The sequence below is a fragment of the Sturnus vulgaris genome, chromosome 7 (assembly GCF_052056855.1).
Source record: "Sturnus vulgaris isolate bStuVul1 chromosome 7, bStuVul1.hap1, whole genome shotgun sequence".
Classification (NCBI taxonomy): Eukaryota; Metazoa; Chordata; class Aves; order Passeriformes; family Sturnidae; genus Sturnus; species Sturnus vulgaris.
This window is the reverse complement of record NC_142249.1, coordinates 11,273,102-11,292,595: the sequence shown is the minus strand read 5'-3', so window position 1 is coordinate 11,292,595 and position 19,494 is coordinate 11,273,102. Positions and strand designations below refer to the sequence as shown.

At 41.8% G+C, this 19,494-nt stretch overlaps 1 protein-coding gene across 4 annotated transcripts in view; it reads left to right on the top strand.

Annotated features, from left to right (window-relative positions):
• The first annotated feature begins 2,349 nt into the window (after positions 1 to 2,349).
• The window catches only part of STAT4 (signal transducer and activator of transcription 4), a 41,622-nt gene continuing 24,477 nt past the window's right edge, over positions 2,350 to 19,494 (top strand). Inside the window, exons 1-3 of one of the 4 annotated variants that reach the window (XM_088167790.1) lie at positions 2,350 to 2,886; positions 5,264 to 5,392; positions 6,978 to 7,076. In XM_088167790.1, the coding sequence (XP_088023916.1) occupies positions 5,372 to 5,392; positions 6,978 to 7,076 (120 nt within the window). In that variant the 5' untranslated portion in view covers positions 2,350 to 2,886; positions 5,264 to 5,371. Of the gene's footprint in view, positions 2,887 to 2,971; positions 3,020 to 5,263; positions 5,393 to 6,931; positions 7,077 to 19,494 lie in introns of those variants that run through there. The other 3 variants (XM_088167788.1, XM_088167789.1, XM_014880956.2) reach the window with 3 other exon arrangements.

Sequence of the window (19,494 nt, the reverse complement as noted above, 5' to 3'; positions counted from 1 at the left end):
GAGGCAAAGTTTATTTACAGTGGTGTTCCACATATGCAATTTTTCATTTATACTACAAGGTAATTAATACAAGGCCCCCAGAGTTTCTCTCCTTCTCCTGCCTCTTCTAAACTGCTATCTTTACCTACCAAAAAAAACAAAGCCAGAGATTGCAGGATCAAAAAGCCAAACTGCCCTGAAAGCAGAGACCTGAAGCCAAGTCAGCAGGAGAATACTTCATTTTCTATAAATTCTTTATTTCTCATTATTCTTCATGTGGAAAGTTAATTTTTTTTCTAGTTGGTATCACGTTGAATTTGGGCAAGATAGGCATCTTGATATGCATTTATACTTCTGCACAAGTAGCTCACTCATTACTGGAAGGGGAAAGCAGTAAGTATTTCAGCAGTTAAGAGCCACCAAGCAGCCACAAACCTCTTTTTCCAGGCATAATGACCATTCTTTTAGCTACATACAAACACAGAAATGAGAGTTCTTTCCATCATTCATAAATAGATTATTATAACATGTGACTTTAGGTTGACATTGCTGTTCCTGTATTTTTTCTCCAAACAGAGGACAGTAAGGGATGGGACCTGCACACACAACTACTGACTTATGGAACTACACTGTCAGCAGGACAAATTCTCACAATTACAGTGTTTACTCACCTCACTGAGACCAGAAGTCCATGTTCTGAATGCACAAAATAAAAGCTATGAACAATTCAGACACAAGACATGTAGAGCATGTACAAGCTGAATGTCTCCTTTATGTAAAAGACAGATGACACATACTCTAATTAAAGGTTAGTCAAGGAGCATAATGACTAGAGGCCAAACATGAGAGATGGTAATCTTGATTACAGGTTGGTCATAGAGATCAAAGCAATAAATTGGCTCAGTGTTCCTAGAAGAAACTTTGTGAACTTCTGATGAGAAGATTACTGTGCCCTGAATTCCTTCTCCAGAGCTTCAGACCTTTTCTTCCCTTAAAAAGCCCATGCAATGTAGGCACTTGTGTCTTCTCCTGCTCTGACCAGTGCTGAAACACGGATGAAGTGGAATAAAACATTACACAGCGAAGATTAACTTTAATCCATCAAACCCAGTGGCGGTTTTAACCTTTCCTGGCCTGTCCTGTCTGTACTCACTGAACTCCTCCACTGAGTGTGAGCCACAACTCCTTGCCCCTAAACTTCTCCTTTCAGCCCAGGCACTGCCTCCTTCACAGCCTCCTCCTGTGCTGGACCAGCAGTACCCACCACAAGCCTCGAGCCATCTCTTTAGGATCCTATCCACACAGATCTCCTCCAGAGCTCACCTGAACTGACCTAGACCATCTCTTTCTTATCTCAGTCCTGCTCCACAGCAGTTCCCCTCACATCTCCCAACAGCATCACTTCCTTCACAGTGTGCTAGCACAGCCCCTGACCCTTGTCCTAGAGCACAGAGCTGAGCTGTGCCTCAGGCTCAGAAGGGAACCCCTTTCCCTCACCACCCTGACAGCTCTGCTGCTCCACACCCTCCTCTCCCACCCCTGGTTCTCAAACAGCCCCCATTCTCCTGCTGTCCCTGCACCTTTTCACACCCAGCCACGCCTCAATGCCTTCCACAATCCAACTCTAAAGCCCTAGGACCACAATCTTCTTTATTCCCCTCCCCCAAACAAAGCGCCTTTGCCTTCCTCTTTCTCCGAGTTTCTGCAAAGCCCCAGAGGTCCCTGACTCACTGTAACATCACAAGTGACTCCATCCATTTTCCTGCACCCCTTGCTGTGAGGATCTTGCCCCTGTCCACAGCCACGGCTCACATCCAGCACCCTGTACCCCCAACAGCTGGCTCCACAGCTGCTCTCCATCCCAGCCACTGTCCTGCCTTCACTGTTCCGCCTGCCAGGAAAGGGGGAAAAAGGAGGGAAAAGGGAACAGCAACCGTCTTCCCAGAAACTGACCTCCAAAGCTCAGATGAAGGATGACCTCTGGTTACCCCGGGATTTTGAGATCACCTATCTGAACTTCTGGCTTATGGCCTCCTGAAACAAACCTGAAGAGATACTTCCATCAGATAATAGGAAGCATTGTATTGTCTTGATATCAACCACTCCACCATATAGAGTATTTTCTAGGTTAAGTGGAGAAACAGCAAGAAAAGGGGGATTGAAAACCTGTTACTATCTTGTTTTGTTGCAGTGGTATGAACTACCTGTCTTCTCATCATTACAGACAGCAGTTGCTCAAGGATGCTCAGAAAATAAGCGCTAATGTAAAAAGAAAAACAGCTACCAGTAGTTGTCTAAAAGAAATACAGTGCAATAGTTCCCCCTACTGACAACACAAAATCACATTACTAATCGATGTTATTTCCTGGGTGGTCCTCAAATTACTAACTCACTGTCCTGATGTGGTCCACGTAAGCTAACCAGCTTCCTATGCTTCCTGAAACCTAAAGGACAAAGGGCAGGTCTGAGCAGAGACTTAGTCCTAAGCTGCGCCAGGGGATGTTCAGGATGAACATCAGGGAGAATTCTTTCATGGAAAAGGTGACTAAGTATTGGAATGGAGTGCTCAGGGTAGTGGTGGAGCCGCCATTCCTGGAAGTGTTGAATAAACAAATTGACTGTGGGTCTTATGTTGATATGGTGATGTTTAGTCAAATGTTAGACTCGATATTCTTGGAGACGCTTTGTTCTGCTGCCCAACTCCTCCAAGAGCTGCCCTTTTCCTTTTCACTGTCCCTCTCTGAGCAGAGCTCAGGCAGCGGGGACAGCGGTGCCTCCACAGCTTTTGGGGGAACAGCGGAACCCTGAGCCCCCAGCCACTCAGCCCTGCGCACGAACGGGAAAGACTTTGTACTTTTCAGCTTCCCGAAGACAAGCAGCCCCCTCCAGGCTCCGAGCTTGGCCCAGGTGAGTGTGGCGGCAGGAGCTGCTGCGGGGCTGACGCGCACAGGAAGGCGCAGCCGGGGGCGGGCGCGGCCGCTTAAAGCCCGCGGGGCGGCGGCGGCGGCAGCGGCGGCGGAGCTCGGCTGGACCGGCACAGGCAAGCGGGGCAGGGATCGGCACTCCCAGGGATGGGATGGGACGGGATGGGGCGCGCACCGACCCACGGCACGGGCCGGGCCATGGGAGCGGGCTCAGGGCAGACCCGGAGAGCGGGGCTGGGCTGCGTGCCCGGAGCGCGGCTGGACACGGCTCCATCCCCGCTGCACACGCTCCTTGCCTTACAATAACGGGGTGGATTGGGGTGGAAGGGACCCTAATGATCGTGTCCTTCCAACACCCCGCCGTGGGCAGGGACGACTTGTACTCCAGCAGGTTGCTCAGATCCCCATCCAACCTGGCCTCGAACACCTCCAGGGGTGCGGCATCCACAACTTCCCTGTTCCAGTGCCTCGCCACTCTCACGCTAAAAAACTTTTTTCCAATGTCTCACTTCAACCTGCTCTCAGTTTGAGCCCATTTCCCCTGTCCTCTCACTACTCGCTCTTCTAGACAGTGCTGTCCCATCTTTCCTGCAAACTTTCTCTCAGTTCCCCCTTCAGGGGAATGAAGCGCCAACTACACAATGAGTTACAACTGCCCGACCTTCTCAGCTGTCCCTGAAAACCTTTTGGGCAAAGGGGAACATGGGTTGTACCGAGCACGAGAATCCCAGAGACAAACCCTACCCGTGTGCTTAGCCACAGTTCATGTGTGTGAGCATCCCTGCAACTTACATGGCAGGCCTAAGGGGGCTGCAGGCTGGACAAAATCTTGCCCATTTCTTGTTTGTTTTGTTGTTGTTGTATTTTTAACTTTAGATAAAAATATTAATTTTCCTTAATCTTGTTGGGTTATCATAATGACCAGAATTCACTAGCATTTACAATAATTTCCCAGCAAAAGTGAACAGACTTAAAAATCTGTTTGCTTGTTGTTTTTTTTTCCTGAGTATGAGTTCAGAAGAAAAAGTTACAGTCAGACTCAGTGATCCTGGAGGTCCCTTCCAAACGTTAACAATTCTCTGATTATATTCTATACATTATTAATGCATTACAATTTGATTCCTTGCATGTGTCACCAGGAATAAGGCTTGGGATTCTTTGTAACTGTCAATACAGCAACATAGACAGCAAAACGCTCCAGTACCTAACTCCTCCTCAGCAATTTAAAGAAACAGAGTAAATATTCAGGCAATGTTTTTTTCCTTTCAGAATGGAGGTATTAACGAGGAGGGAAATGTCACTGGGCACGTTTCCACTGATGTTATATACAGTGTCCTCCATACCACACACAGAATCATCCTATCAGCTTCTCTGAGAAACTAAAACCTGTCACTTTTACTTTTACATGAGTAAGTGCTCAGGACTCCATTAAGCCTTGAAATACTACTTTTTTTTTCCTTCAGACTTTAAAAAATGCAAAATTAAAGACTACAGCATTAAAAATATGATGTCCTTATTTGAAACTGTTGGCATTCTGAAACTATGATTCAGAACTGGAAATAGAAAAGCTGCATATAAAAAGGTCAGCTTTCTACAAAAATGTCCATTTTTGACAAAATCTTGGGTTTTTCTTCAGGAAAAGTTTCTATCAAAAATGTTCCAACGGATCCATGGTTTCTTGGCCCACTTCAGCCTTTAGCCCCTGGATGTATTTTGTGTCTTTAGTTAAGATGAAATGGAAGACCACCTCTGGTATGGGATTAGGGCAGAGCCCATTGATCTCAGCCCTAGGACTGAGATCCCAGGGCTCATCAAATATAATTCTATGGCAATTTGAAGTAGAGAAGATGTGCTAGATTTAGGTTGCAAAGCAGTACTCTCCCAACAGGAAATACGGGGCTTTAGGAACAGCACACTGTGATGACTTTAGGAGAAAAATGAGTGGTATGAATTCACCAAGAAGAGAGCAAAATCATTGCTTTCCACTACACTTCAATAAGAATAGTTCTACCTGGATTTAAACAGTACAATCCTAAACTTCTTCTCTTGATGAGAGATGATGTGTAAATTTTGCCACTTTACAAACATCATTAAGTATCTAAAATATTTCGTAAAGGAAGGGAATTGACAGAGGTGCCCATTCAAGTGTAAGAGCCAAAACTTCTTTAATGGCCTTGCTCACTTTTCTCTCCCTTCCCTTTAACTGACTAAATTTACTCAAGTACAACCTGTTTTGAAAGACAGAATAAAGTGTCAAAGTATATAAGAGCTACAATGTAAATAGCCAATTTATGCAGTTTGGATTAGTAATTAATATTCATTTTTCAATTGCAGTCATGTTTAATTCCTTTCTTTTGTAGTATGTCCCAATGGAGTCAAGTTCAACAACTGGAAATAAAGTTTTTGGAGCAGGTAGACCAGTTCTACGATGATAACTTCCCCATGGAAATCAGGCACCTACTTGCACAATGGATAGAAAGCCAGGACTGGTAGGATTTCATTCGTTCTGTCTCCTATCATTTCAATCACCAACAATTCTTTTGTTTGCTGGCAGGCTTTGGGGTGCTCATTTACAAACTGTACAAGTATCTACACTCCAATAATACTATTTCACTAGTTATGGATTTAGCCATTTGAACTTAAGGGTTATTGGGAGGCGGAGTTTCATATTTGAACTTACTCCTAAACAAAATCCAATAAAAATGGATTTTTAAAAAGAATGCAAGTTAATTTTCAATGGAAATGTTATGCATTTACCTCTTGCAGCATAAAATTATTCACTTGTCCAAAATTGCACTTAAAGCTGCATAATTCTGGGGAACAAACCAGCTGTTTACAGGAACTGTTCTCTTAGGAGGTCAGTTTATGCACACATTTGGATTCAATTCACTTGAGAGTTATCTTAAGAAAATTCCAAACTAAATGCAAAAAAAAACCAAAAAAAAAAAAACAATTGTTAGTCTTTATTAGTCATACCAGAAACAGACATCTCAACTTTTCAAGCTAGATCCACAGGACTACTGGAGGACTGTTGTGCAGGGGAGAGAAAAAAAAAAACCTGCTAAGGAATAAAATCTTTCTTTATGGTTTTTGGCTTCATATTTATGGGGCTGTGGCAACATGAGTAACATTTAAATCTCCTTTTTGCCAGATGTGGAGTTAGCAGGTTTATCTGAAACAGGCACCTGCAGTTTGTGAGGCAAGGAGAGAGGCTATCCCAAGGACAAGGATGCCATGCTGTCCAAACCTTTTCCTCCTCAGTTTTGCTCACTGATGCTATGGCCCTGCACACACCAAGCTGCACCACGAACAGCAGAGCCAGTAAAGCCTGGCTTTGTCTGTGCTTGTGTCCTGTGTCCCCTACATACCCTTCACCAGCAGCCTCAGAGTCTTCCTGTATCCCCAAATAGTTTGGCTGGGGGAAGGCTCATCTGGTGCCTGGTGTGAGGAGATGTGTCTGCTGCCTGGCCATCTGGCTGTTGCCTCCTGGAGCAAGTTACTGCTGCCTTTTCCCTCAGTGGAGGTGCTAATTTGGATTCCTTTCTTCTACCAACCTGCCAGATTGACATGAAATTTGTAAGAACATTCTATCTTTTGGACTTCAAGCCTGTTGCCAGCTTTGTCTGAAACTGGGCAGCAAATGCAGAAATTATATCTGTGTGACTGAGTGAGAGGGACAGTTTGCATAAGCCCCATTTCCTCTGACAAGTGAGCTGGAAGTATTTAAATATTCACTGGACCAGAGACTAGAAAGCCCTGGTTGTCTCCTCTGGCTGACTCTACTGTCTGTGCTAACACCTCACTCTCTTTTTATAGGTGCATATCTATAAGAATATTTTTTAAACCCCACAAAATCGTAAAAATCATTATTCACAAGCTCTGTCTATATGCAAGTCACTATGTACTTAAAGTCCTTTTTTTTTTTTGCTGCCTACATTTCTGAATAGATTATCGTCTTCTGTACTGCTAGATGTTGCACATCATACAACATTATAAATGTGCATTGCTGCTGTTCATTGGTTCTTTAGGGAGGCTGCAGCCAACAATGAAGCAATGGCAATGATCCTTTTACAGAATTTGATAATACAAGTGGATGAACAGCTGGACCGAGTTTCACAGGAGAAGAATCTGCTCTTGATACACAACCTGAAAAGAGTCAGGAAGCTGCTGCAGGTGGGTCATTACTTGAAATGACAAATGGCACTGCACACTCTTACTGGTCTCTGGAGGCAGTGCTGGAGCCGTGTGGAATGCAGTTTGTTCCAATGCCCAGCTCAGAGATGCCCTGATGGCCACAGACTCCCAGCAGCTATGGGAAGACTGAGCCTCCAACAAGATAATTCAAAATAACGATTCCACAGTCTTTTTGTGGAACAGTAATTCCTATTTCAATGCATGCAGCTTGGATACAAATGCTGTGACTTCTCAGCTCTGTGTTTCACTGAGCTCTTACATATGACACTGTACAGTGCTTATAGATGCTTGTGTTTATTACAAATGTAATTACCACCTTTCAGACACCTACAGATATTTAACTGTGGAATAAAATACATGCTTGGGGCTTATGGCAGCACCATGAAAAAGGAGCCCGTGTAAATCATTAGCATGCTGCTGTTTTATGCTTTTCTGGGATTTTTTGTTATGAATTACTTAAAGGATTTACCATTAGGCTTCTGCAAAATTTTATTTCTTTTGAACAGCTGAATGTTTCCCTAATAATTGTTTATCTAAGGCAAGGATTCTCAGAGTTTCATTTCATTAGTCACCTACTTCCTGACATCTATCTGTCTTCTGCATAAAGCAGATATTTTTAAACTCAAAGCCATTGAGTTTAATGAAAGTTTGGGGATTTTTCTCTTCTTTAATGATGTTTTCCATAAGTACTTAAATGATAATTACATTGCTTGCCAAACATTTTTCTTATTTGAGACATATGTACATACACACACTGGCCTGGAAAATCTTAGCAGGACTTCATCAATTACTCTGTTCTCTTTATGGCTGTATCTTTCTACTCTTGATCTCAAAATATGACACTATTTCCATCACTACCACTTTTTCATCCTATGTTATGCAAGCAGCCTCCTGTGATTTAAAAAAATCAAGTAACTTTTTTTTTCTTTTCTGGTTTTTAGAGCAGCACTTTTCATAATTTCAGTGTTCTTCAACCACCGAATTTGCTCAGCTGCAGAAATCCTGCTGTTTCTGTAATGATCTTGGCACATTTTACCACAAAGCTGGATCACCTTAGTAAAGGATTCTTCCACAGGGGCAGATGTATGGAAAGAGCATTTCAGGCCAAGCACTTACTGGTGTATTCCTGGCTTAAAAGATAGTGCATTTATGATTGTTCCATCACAATGTGCACAGGCAGAAAGACTAGAACATATTTACATACAAGCTCTACAGAATTAAAGCCTCTCATTGTTCCTCCTTCTGCTCTTTGCCCCGTTTATTTTATTCTAAATTTTTTTACCAAAACTTGAAACATCAGCTTTGTGCACTCTCCCAAATTTGGCATACCAAGCCAAGGAATCAGGCCTTGGGTGAACTCACTTGAGTTCATGTAATAATCAGTGTGAAAATGGCCTGAATAAAAAAAAAAGACGAAAAACCTTTCTTTCAAGTCCTGTCACGTTTGGAAATTATATCATTATGTGCTTCAGGAAGAGCACAAAGCAAGAGAGGCTTATTCCAGAAAGGCAAGAGGAGGGGAGTTTTAAGTGATTTGTGATTAAATGGTTTCTCAGGTGCTAGGGTCTGAGCCACAATTCTAGAGCAAGCCAAAATACTCAGGCATCCCTATTACAGCTGAACAGTGTTATGAACTCCTTGAGAGGATAGTGATAGTGGAATTATACTGCTTATAAAATGGGACCTGAATCTTGAACATTGCAGTATAATGTTTCCAGGTGAGAAAAAAACCCCAAAGCCTAGCAGCTCTCCCCATCTCTAATAATGCTGACCTTTCTGCATTGCATCAGGACAGCACATAACCTGAATTCAGACAAAAAGCTACCCATTCACTTTCAAAATACACATGTAAACCACCAAAAACTGGATGGCACTTTCACTGTTGGAGTTTTTCCTGATCTTGAACACTACTACCCACAGTCTATATTCTGATTTCCAAAATAATTAGAATAGGCTGGAGTAGGACCAGGTCCTTGCAATGTTTGATAACAACCTATTATTGATAGGTTGTTGTTTTAAGAAATCTGTGACACCAGAATTTTTGACTTTTGTGTAAACAATATGTTACAATTTTTCAGGTATAGAATATAGTATAATTCTATACTATATATAGAATATAGTAGTATATACCTACTACACAGGTAGTCTCCTGCTGCAGCTGTTAAAATTATTTCTTCACTGATAAGTACATCACTAAAGAAATGCTACAGTAGCTGAAATCAGCTCACAGCCTATCCTTGTTATCAACTGTCAAGTGTTATTGATGGACTGAACACAGCATGGACAGTATGCTCTGTCACATTCTTAACTTTGAGTATGCAAATTATCTAATTATGGGTCTAATCTTTTGTTAATGCATTGCTGGTTGCTGAATACATGAGAAGATTGGGAACATGCATTTGGCTTCTCACAACTGGAAGCCCTTGCAGATACCTAACTCTTGCAATTTGAGCTAGTTTGTGGCAGGTTCATGAGACAGCACCAGAAAAACGTGACTGATGTACAGAGTAGAATGTCATGGTCCTTTTTGTCCCAACATGCCACCTAGGGAAGGGGAGGCTGGAATGGTGAGCTGTAAAACTAATGAGATTTTTCACTGACTGATGAAAGAAAGACTGGGTTCCTAAAGAGGGAAGGAAGCTGCTTTTGTAAACATCTTTTCCTATATGGTGACTCTGTGAACAGTTTTGGTTTGACTTTCTCTGAAGGTTAGTTACCAGGAGCCCACCTTTATCTCTGCTTCGCTCTCTAGTGCAAGAACTTCTTTGAAATTTCACAGTTCCCTCCTCTTCCTTCCCCTCTGAACCACACACAGATGCAGACCCATGTGCATCATGCACACACACAAAGCTGCCCAACGTCAATACACAGTCTGAGTACAACGTTTGTTCATTATTTTGAGCCAAACTGTGTTACCCTGTTGAGTAATACTTGACAAAACAGATAATGATGGAAACCAGCACTTATCACTATGTATACAGCATAGTACGTTGAGCTGTGGTAAAAGTTCCTAAAAGCTATGACAGTAGCAATAATAAAGAAAAATTCAGTTAGAGAACACACAAAAGCTATTCAAAAGCAACCTGCAGTTCTTGACAAAACACAAATTGAGAGACTAACATTTAATCAGAAATACAACTGGATGGTTAGTGAAAGGCAGCCTTAAAAGAGGAAGCAATGCACACTTCATAAGTGGCCTGTGCAGCTGTTTTCTAGACAGACAAGGACTCCTTAGGATCAAGATTCCTGGTGCTGTTACTGAGTCTGGAGAGCATTATTTCTAGGAGTCTCCATCACCATAGCCAAGCACGCCTCAGCTAAAAGATCTCCCTGAGATTTTTGTTATAAAATTGAGAAAATCTTCTATTCTGACTGTTTACTGGAATATCTCTACATAAATATATTAGTTGTTTGTAGCAATTATGTCGAGACAAACTGCACTGACACCATCACCAGTCTTTATTGAAAACTTTACATGCCTTCTTTCAGTGGTCTTCTCTCAGGCAACTCTGACTCCTTTCCTTATTAGCTGCTACACATAGCACTGACCCCTTCCCTCTGCAAGCTTCCTTCTGCATGACTGGGTAACCCCGAGCTGTCCCTTACCCGGCCACCTGACCCTGTCTGTCCCTACACAGCATCGTCTTACCTTGTGTGTCCCTTGCACAGCCACCAGACTCCATCCCAAACTGCAGCACACTGGGTCTCAAACTCCATCTCAAACTAACTCTCCACCATCTAACCCACTCTTTTATAAAACACCCATCCTCACTGGGCAGGCAAGGCTGTCTCCCCTCCTCAGCAATCAGTACAGCTGTAATTCATAGAGGAATAGAGTACCTTCTGCACTATCCTTACAAACTATCTTCCTACAGTTGTTCTTTGGAAACAAGATGGAAATAGCGAAAGAATAGAGAATTTGCCTGCCCCAGTTGCAATAAGGTTTTGGGCAGCCTTGGGGGATGTGAAGGGAAAAGAATAGAACTCCAAGCAGGAAGGTGGGTCTGCCTGGCACCCCTGCTTTTAGAACACAGGGACCGTCCCTATTCTCTCACCATTAGAGAAGTTATATGGAATATGGCATTCCTGCTTAGACTACTTACATTTCCAAAATTATCTGCAGGCAAAAAGAAACACTGACCAGAAAATATGTAATTTGAAATAGTTATAAGTGCTTGAAAATAGTGTTGAGAAACGGCTAAGCAGCTGTGGTCACTGCTAGCTCTCTGTAATTTGCTTCTCTATTTCTTGCTTTCATTGAAACATCTCTTCTTCTTCATATTAATGTGGTATAAATGCTGTGTTAAAATCAGGGTCAGCATTTTAGGTTAAAATCCTTCATATTTGCTTCCTACATTATTATTACTTCTCTAGTCAGTAAATTGGATTCATTTTTATAGCAGAGCAGCCTTTTGTTGCTGTGCTGTTCAGTGGGAGACAGAATTGCACAGCCTCTTTCTAAGATTAAATTCTCTGTCCATCTTCCTAGAGAGCTCCTGCTTCCCCCAGCAGCAGTCTTGGAAAGGGAAGAGGGAGAAAATGTTCAGAGGCAGTGGGGGAAAGGGCAGAGAAACTATGCTTATAGTTCTTTCTCCTTCTTAAAATCTAGATGGAGAAAAGCAAAGCAGATTAGTCAAAAGGAGATGGTTTGTGCTGTTGTTATGACAACAAAATGTAAAGGGCATTTGAAGAGCTTTGAAGAGCTGCCTAGCACTTCTAGGAACCAAACTGCAGATGTAAGAGTCTGCATGACCTTGGCCCATGGACAATTACATCCCAGTTTTCAGAATGAATGTTTTTATGTGACAGTGTGCCTGTCCCTGACAGGCCCCTGTGTGATACACGAGTGGATTTAGTGCACAGAGACTCTCGTGGAGGACAGGCACTGTCCACATCCCTGCCAAAATCCTGGGCTGGGGGAGAGCAGCCAGGCTGCAGTGCAAGGAGCCAGGGCAGGGATGCTCAGAGGATCCTGGGAATCAGAGATGGGCTCTGTCCCCCAGCGTCCCACGGCTCCATTTAGGAACGATGCTGGTGGAAAACTGCATCATTGTCCATCCCCAGGATGTCCTTCCCCCCGCACACTCCAAGCTGGAGACCTGGAGCACTCCTCAGGTGCTTGCTAGACAAGAAGGAGCTCCGTGGAATGCAGCCTGGCCCAAGTGTGGGCTCAGATGAGCTCTCAGGAGGAGCCACTGTCTGTGCTGTGCTCTGTGACAGGTGCAGGACAACCCCATCAGGACAAAACAGAAATTCCCAGAATCATCCTACTCATAACTGAAGCCCTTATTTATGCTCTAGTCTCAGGATAACTTCTGAAAGCAATCCCTTCTCATTAATGGCAACATGCATCTGTGTCACTTCTCTGTTTATGGTATTCAGGGTGAAATCTGATTACATAAATCTTCCTTTATAGAAGTGAAATAACAGATTTCAGGAATAAAAAGGATTGCTCTGCTCATTTACCACTGAAGCCTGAGTTAATGAGTATGCTGTGTGCTCTGGGGAACAATTTGCTGTAAATTATGTATATTCATGAAATTAATTTAATTCTCACAGCAGATTCTCCAGTATTGGTGAACTTTACCGACTCCCTAGCCCTGCTAGAGCCTAAAATGAGGGGAGGGAGGGTAATGGGATTATGCCTGAATGAGCAGGTCTGTGGGCACACACACCATTAACACCTTGGAGTCTGTTTACAAAGGGGGAGGTCAGGCAGAAGCACCAGATCTGCTGATGCACACCAAACAGTTATATAAAAACGAGCTTTTGGAACTTATAGAAAGAGTTCTTTGGTTATGTTACTTTATCCTACATGGCTCTGGCTGTTTTTATGGAAAAGTCTGGAATAGCTTCTGAAATTATCTCCTGTCATCTAAAACAACATATATTTGGACATTTTTTTCCCGTGTGAAATTCACCATTTCTATGTAGTACAAACAAATATATCTTTACACAGCACTGCTTAAAGCAGAAACACTGTTATTATCGTGTTCATTCCTGATTCTGTGTCACGTTCCTGGTGATACTGCCCAGTTTGTCTCCATCGGTGATGGGCACTGAACATCCCTGTGCCTCTCCAGAGAGAACTAAGTGAAAATATAAAGGTTCCTCAGTTCAAGTGACTGTTTACAAAAGCCTCTGTACCAGAAAGGAACATGCATGAGGGAATCCTAAGATTATTTATTTCAGTACATCAAAGAAAGTGGACAAAGTAGCATTAGATCCGAAACAGGACATTCCAGTTGGCGCTCGACAAACAATTCTAATAAGCCCTGTGCTGAGAAACAGTTGCAAAGAGTGGAAACAGCCATTGATCTGTAAGTTGCAATTTCCTGTTAAAGCTTATAAAAGGGTGAGAATGGAACAAAATAGAGAAAGTTCCTAATAAACTACAGAAGATCCATTTCAAGATGTTATTTACACACATTTAGCACTCGTGTATCCTGCCAGTTCAACAACTCGACACGCTAAAGTGGGAAGTGTGTTTTGAACCAGCGTGTCCTGCTGCCTAACACAATCCAGATTGTATTAGACTGCTCCCAGTGAGTTTTTCAGCAAAACCATTAAAGCTGTTTACAGAAAATTTTGGCCTGCAAGTGGGAAACCCCGCACAGAAATCTGTTTGCTAAAGCAGCTAGGTGTCTGCTCCTAGCAACTGCAGCCTCAGCTAATAAAGGTTTTGTAAAAATGATTGGTGCAAGACCAAAAAAGGTTCCTTGTTACAAGTAAAGTACTTTGGGGGTTCTAGTTATTATTTAAAGAATGCAACTCTAAAATTTTATAAATGTTTCAGTTTGTTTTTGTGGAATGAAAAAGAGTTAACTTGCAGACAGATGTAAAAATACGAGCAAACTAAATAACCTCTGGTGGGCTTTGTTCATTCGAAAGTATTAAGAGCCCAGTTGCAGCTGAACATCTGCCTGAGAGATTAGTTAATAATACTCAGGTCTTTGTGCCCAGAGGAGGAGGGGGATGTGGGGATCAGTCCTCTCTATCCTCTGATGTTTTACCCTTTCGCATAGGGAACATGGTATTTTTATTTACTTTCAAATAAATCTCATTTAAGAAGTTATTTATTCTCAAATAAATATCAAATAAGAAGCATCACTACATTATTCACCCTCCTTGTCTGTACAGTTCTACTCTCTGATGATGATTTCTACAGAAATCTATTTTCTTAGCTTTATCTCATCCTACCTGCTCAGAAATCTGCTGTTTCTGTAGATTATTCCTTGAGTGGTTTTAGTGGCTGTTGGGAAGGACTCAGCAGTGGAATTTGAGGGGTGGAGGAAAAGACCTCTGCCTTCACAGCTCATTCATTGTGCTTTTACAGCGTTGCCTATTGCAATTTACTTGCACATGCCCTAAAAAAGTTATGATCATCTGGAAGTTATGCATCATATGCTGTGAGAAAACTGCAAGACTACATGGCTGTGTATTAGGAATTCCCACACATCTTAGGAGTTTTCTAAAACAATGAGGTTGCCTTTAAGTTCTCTCCCATATTTTGAGAGGGAGAAGGGGAAAATTAAAAATAAAAGTACAACAAGAGCAGTCTAAATAGATAGTGTCACAGGTACTTCCTCTTAAAGACCGAGATAAAACAGAGACATCTTTCTAGTAGATTTTTTTTTGTAAGAATACTGCTTGTTTAAGTATAAGCTTTCAAAAACCTCCCAAGCACTTAACCTTTATCAGGCTAACACAAGGACTGAATCTTTTTTTGTATTCTGCTGTTGTCTTCATTAGGCTTTCTGCCTGGATGCTTAAATAAAGGTAGAAAACAAATCAAGGCGAAATGTTATTTGTCATATTTGAAGGTGAAAACGGGAAATATGTGTGTACAGCTACGCCTTCCCTCCCACACCTTCGAGATACACAACTAAACCAAAGCTTTCTTTCTTTCAAAAAAAAAAAAATTATAGACAAAAGGGGTTTTTCTCCCTGTTTTTGATTTTATGAAAGATGAGATATTTGCTTATCCAGAAAGATGCTGAGTATCAGACTTAGTAAAATAATCATATCACAAGTGAGCAATAGGGAAGGAAATGTATTTTTGCTTGACTTTATTGCTGTTTCCTATCTCTCCTCCCTTCCATCAGCTTCTTTAAATATTCATTGAGTATGAACAAACACTTCTGTGGTCATACTAAATAACCCTTCCTCGCCTCTAAGTAAGGCTCCTATTGTAACAATTAAAAGGCTCAAGAAAGGCTTTTTTCTAGCAGAAATGAGAAGAAATACAGCTGATGGTTTTGAGAGTTAAAAAAAAAAAAAAACAAAAAGAGAAAACCCAACCAAATTCTGAAGCAATTCTCAGAATTGGAAAGCACCAAAACTTACTTAAGTCCTTTTTTAAGGTCACCTTGAAAACACTGAGATAATCAGGCAAACCCCTGAGTGGCTTTCTAAATGTTTCATAGCACATCCTTCTACATTACAAGTCGAGACCAGCTAGCACCTGATGGGCTGCCTTGGCCACTGAGAACAGAGCCAGTGGCTCAGGTAGAGCACAGGCAGCATTCCCTGCTAGGTGAGTACAGTGTGCAGAGCCCTTGGGCACATCAGGAACAGTCAGGGTTAGTGTGGCTGGGGGGGATCCACGTTGTGATGGAGCTGCCCACAGGAAAATCAGACACAAACTTGAAAACTAGGAGGAAAAGAAGAGTGAGAGAGTGTCTCTGGTCTAGATTTCTTCATTTCTGTCAGAGTAAGCAGTAAATTCCAGATACTAAAACTGACAGTTGTTTGGTGCTCTTTTTGAGAGCACATATATTGTAAAATGTCATAATATGTATTTTAAAGTTTCTCCGTGACCTTGCAGCTTGCAGAATCAAACCTTGCATTTCCCCAGCCACTGTTTCGTGCACCTTTAACATACTCTAAAGAGTTAAAGCTGTTTTAAAATTTGGGTAAAGGGCAGAAACTCTGCATGCTATAATGTACAGACTGTTTTTTCAGAAATGCCTCTTTGTTTTTCTCCATGATCTAGTAAGATATTGTCACAACAGATGTCCCTGGAGTAGAAAGAGTGCATGCCGGGTGGCAGTAGGAAGGTTTTCTCCAAGGAAATGTCATCAGCATTCACAGAAAATTATCACCTGTTCAGAATGAAAGTTCAAGTTCCCCCTGTTTGCTTAAATTTAGCATGCTGGTAGTTCTTGAGAAGAATCCAGTCTAAATAAGATAATTTGTTGTTTGTTGTAACTCATGGCATGGAAAGACCTCATTGGAACAGAAGAGTGGAGAAAGAAAACTTCTAAGAACAACAAAATTACAGTAATATTAGCAGATATTTTGATTTGAAAGGAGAAAAGCAAATCCTCAATTTTTCTGCGTTGGTGTTTGTCAAAAGATATATAAATGTTCCCTTACATGTTTAAACTTATTAATACAATTTTGCATATCTAAAGAATCTGCACTCTTCTTTTTCTTCTAGCTGATAGTGTCCACATCACTCTAAGTTAGGATTCCCCCATCTCGAGCCATTTTTGGTTAAAACTCCTTAACTTTCCAACTTCTACTACTCCTTTGCTGATAGGAGATAATTTTCAATTAGTCATTCAGAAATCAGGGTAATTTGGGGCAATTTCTATCCCCAGCTAAAGACAAAATGGAAGTGCAGAGCACCAAGAGCTGGCAGTAGGTGAATAATAAGGGGATACCAAGCACTGCAGTCCAAAGTGTAATTACAGCCGAGAAGCATAAAACATAGGCAGAAAATTTTTAGTGTTATTATTTTTCCAGAGTAAAAAACATGGTTATTGTGACTTTGAGTATCTATTGTTATTAAATAAATTGCAATTTTTGAGATATTTAATGCTACAATTCATTTATCAATTTATGACTGATGAGTTGCAATCCACCTGCTCCCTTACTGCAAAAGGGGCTGCTCCAGGAGCACAGGTGGCAACTCTCTGTTGACCTTCTTGGTAAATACTCAAACTGAATCAAGTTGAAGGAGCACTAGCCTGGCATAAGCATGGTAATCACTACAGAGCCAGCTTGTTTATACAGCTTTATGAGTTAGAGAAGAAAAAAAAAAGGGGGGGGAGGAGAAGTGATTTTCCACTCCATCTCTTGATTTAGATGGTTTTCTCTTAATGAAACAAAGAAAAGGAGAGAAAGAAAGAGTTTTTGAAAGTTTTGCATATGAATCGTGTCTAGAAACGCTAGGAAAGTCCCTGGTAACCGGCATCCTTTGTGGGGAATTTTAACACATCCCACTGCCAGAAATTTTTTTAAGAGCCTCCTCTACATATATGCATTTTTCCAGCTCCAAGAGAGGATATTTACTTCTTCTTGACTTGGTTACATAGCTTTTGTTTGACACGCTTAAACCCTTGCAGTGCTGGGATTCTGTACAGCAGTGATAAACCAGGACTAAGGTAAGCCTCAAAGGTGAGCTACAAAGCCTGAGGCTTTGTAGCTTCAGGTACCAGTGTATGGCGTGGCCACTCACTGGCCATCTAGGGGGAGGGTGAAACCCTCTTTTACTACCAAAAGGAAATAACTGTCACAAGCAGAAATTAACAGAGGATTTAATATGCCCATCACTGGACTTACACCAATGGCAGATTTCCCCCACAGCTTTCATCCCAAGCCTTATAAGTAACAGGACGTTTTCCCCCTCTAATCAAGGTGCAGATGGATGAGACAGGCTTAGTGATAACAGCTGAAAACAAGGCAGGACTGTTCCTCTCTCTCCCAACTTCACATGTACTCGTCCTCAACAGTAAACTGATCCTTTGCTGAGCAGTCTCAGTCCGCCAAGGAGCAGAAAACCCAGTCAGTAAAAAAAGCATGAGTCATTTCCATGCCAGTTAGCAACCTGGATTGGCTCCCTAAGGAGTCAGGCACTGGGCTGGAGCACAGCCAGGAGCACTGCCACTCTTTGCAGCAGCTAATTTACCCTGGCTGTTGCTGTTGGACCTCAGTTCCACATGACACCCCACTCAATCCTCTGCAGCAAGATCAGAGCCATTTCCCACATTTCTGTATTCCCTTCCCAAAGCTACATCCTGGCACTACAGAGAGAGAGAGACTGGGAGTATGCCCAATAAAGGGGACTGTGATTATATTACTGGACCTCAAGTGCAGTGGTGTTGAAGGAAGCTGTTAGATACTGTCCTTACAGCCATGGAGCTGTCAGGGAGAAATGTGTAGTGACAGATCTTTGGCACTGTTATTTGACATGGAAATCAGCAGTGTTTCCTTAATCAAGTCTCCTCTCACTGCCCAGGAAGGAGCAGGCAGGGAGGGAGTGCTTGGTGTTTCATCTGAGGCAGACTGTGTCCTGGGGTAGTATTAGTAACCACTTCTTGTTTACAGAGAAGCTGCTAAAACCAGTCAGGTTCCTAACTCCTGTTCCTCAGGGTGATTGATACAGATGGTGGCTGGAGTAAAGTACCATCCTCAACTGCTTTGAAGGAGATCAAAGGAGGCACAGCACTGTGGCTACGCTGGCTGTGCACTGGTTGCACTGTGGGACATATGCTTTTCCTGTCCTGAAAAGACATCAGAAATCATAGAAACAAAGTTTCATTTCATTGCTAACACTGCTAGGGCAGTCAAAGATTCCTCGGAAGGGAATTTGGTACCTTGGTTATTTAGTTTTAAGAGTCCTCTATCTTTCACCTTATTCCATACCTGGAAGCACAGGTTTAATACCAAGCAGCTCGAAACAAGTCGCCCTGATCAAAACTACCATTTCTAATATGGTATTTCTTTACTTTGCAATTAAAGTCAAAACATATTTCAGATTACATATTTCATGCAAGAGCTCACAGGAAATGTTTAGTGAAAAGGTATGTTTAATGCCATGATACTTGTTGCATACAGAAGCATTGTACTCACATTTTAGTCATATGCATTCACCCTCTTGTGTCTAACAAAACAATTGGTATGAGATATCAAAGGAAGATATGGCATCAAAATATGTATAAACCTATTGTGCCACATTCAGAGACAGCTGGAATAAAAGAGGTTCTGAGTGGTAAGGAGACATGATGAAAATAAAGACTAATGATAAAAAGAAGAAAATAAAATAAGTCCAGAACTGGAAACTACACAGAAAAAGAAATTAAATGGATTAACTCTGATCAATGGACAAACACTGTGAGCACTGAATGAGGGGTATCTGAATGAATGATACTGAATGAAAGGCATGAGGGATACTGAGAAACACTGAATGAATACATCATAATAAAGGAAGATGCTTGAGAGTCCTCAATCATTCCAATTTGATAAATACAGCATAAACCAATATTAGTTCAAATTGTTCCCAGTCCTCAGCCACGCATCAGCAATTCAGCATTTTATTTATGGTAGTGTAAAATTGTAGATTTTTTTTGGTTCTTTGGCTTGGGACAAAAGTTACTTATTCCTTCATCTC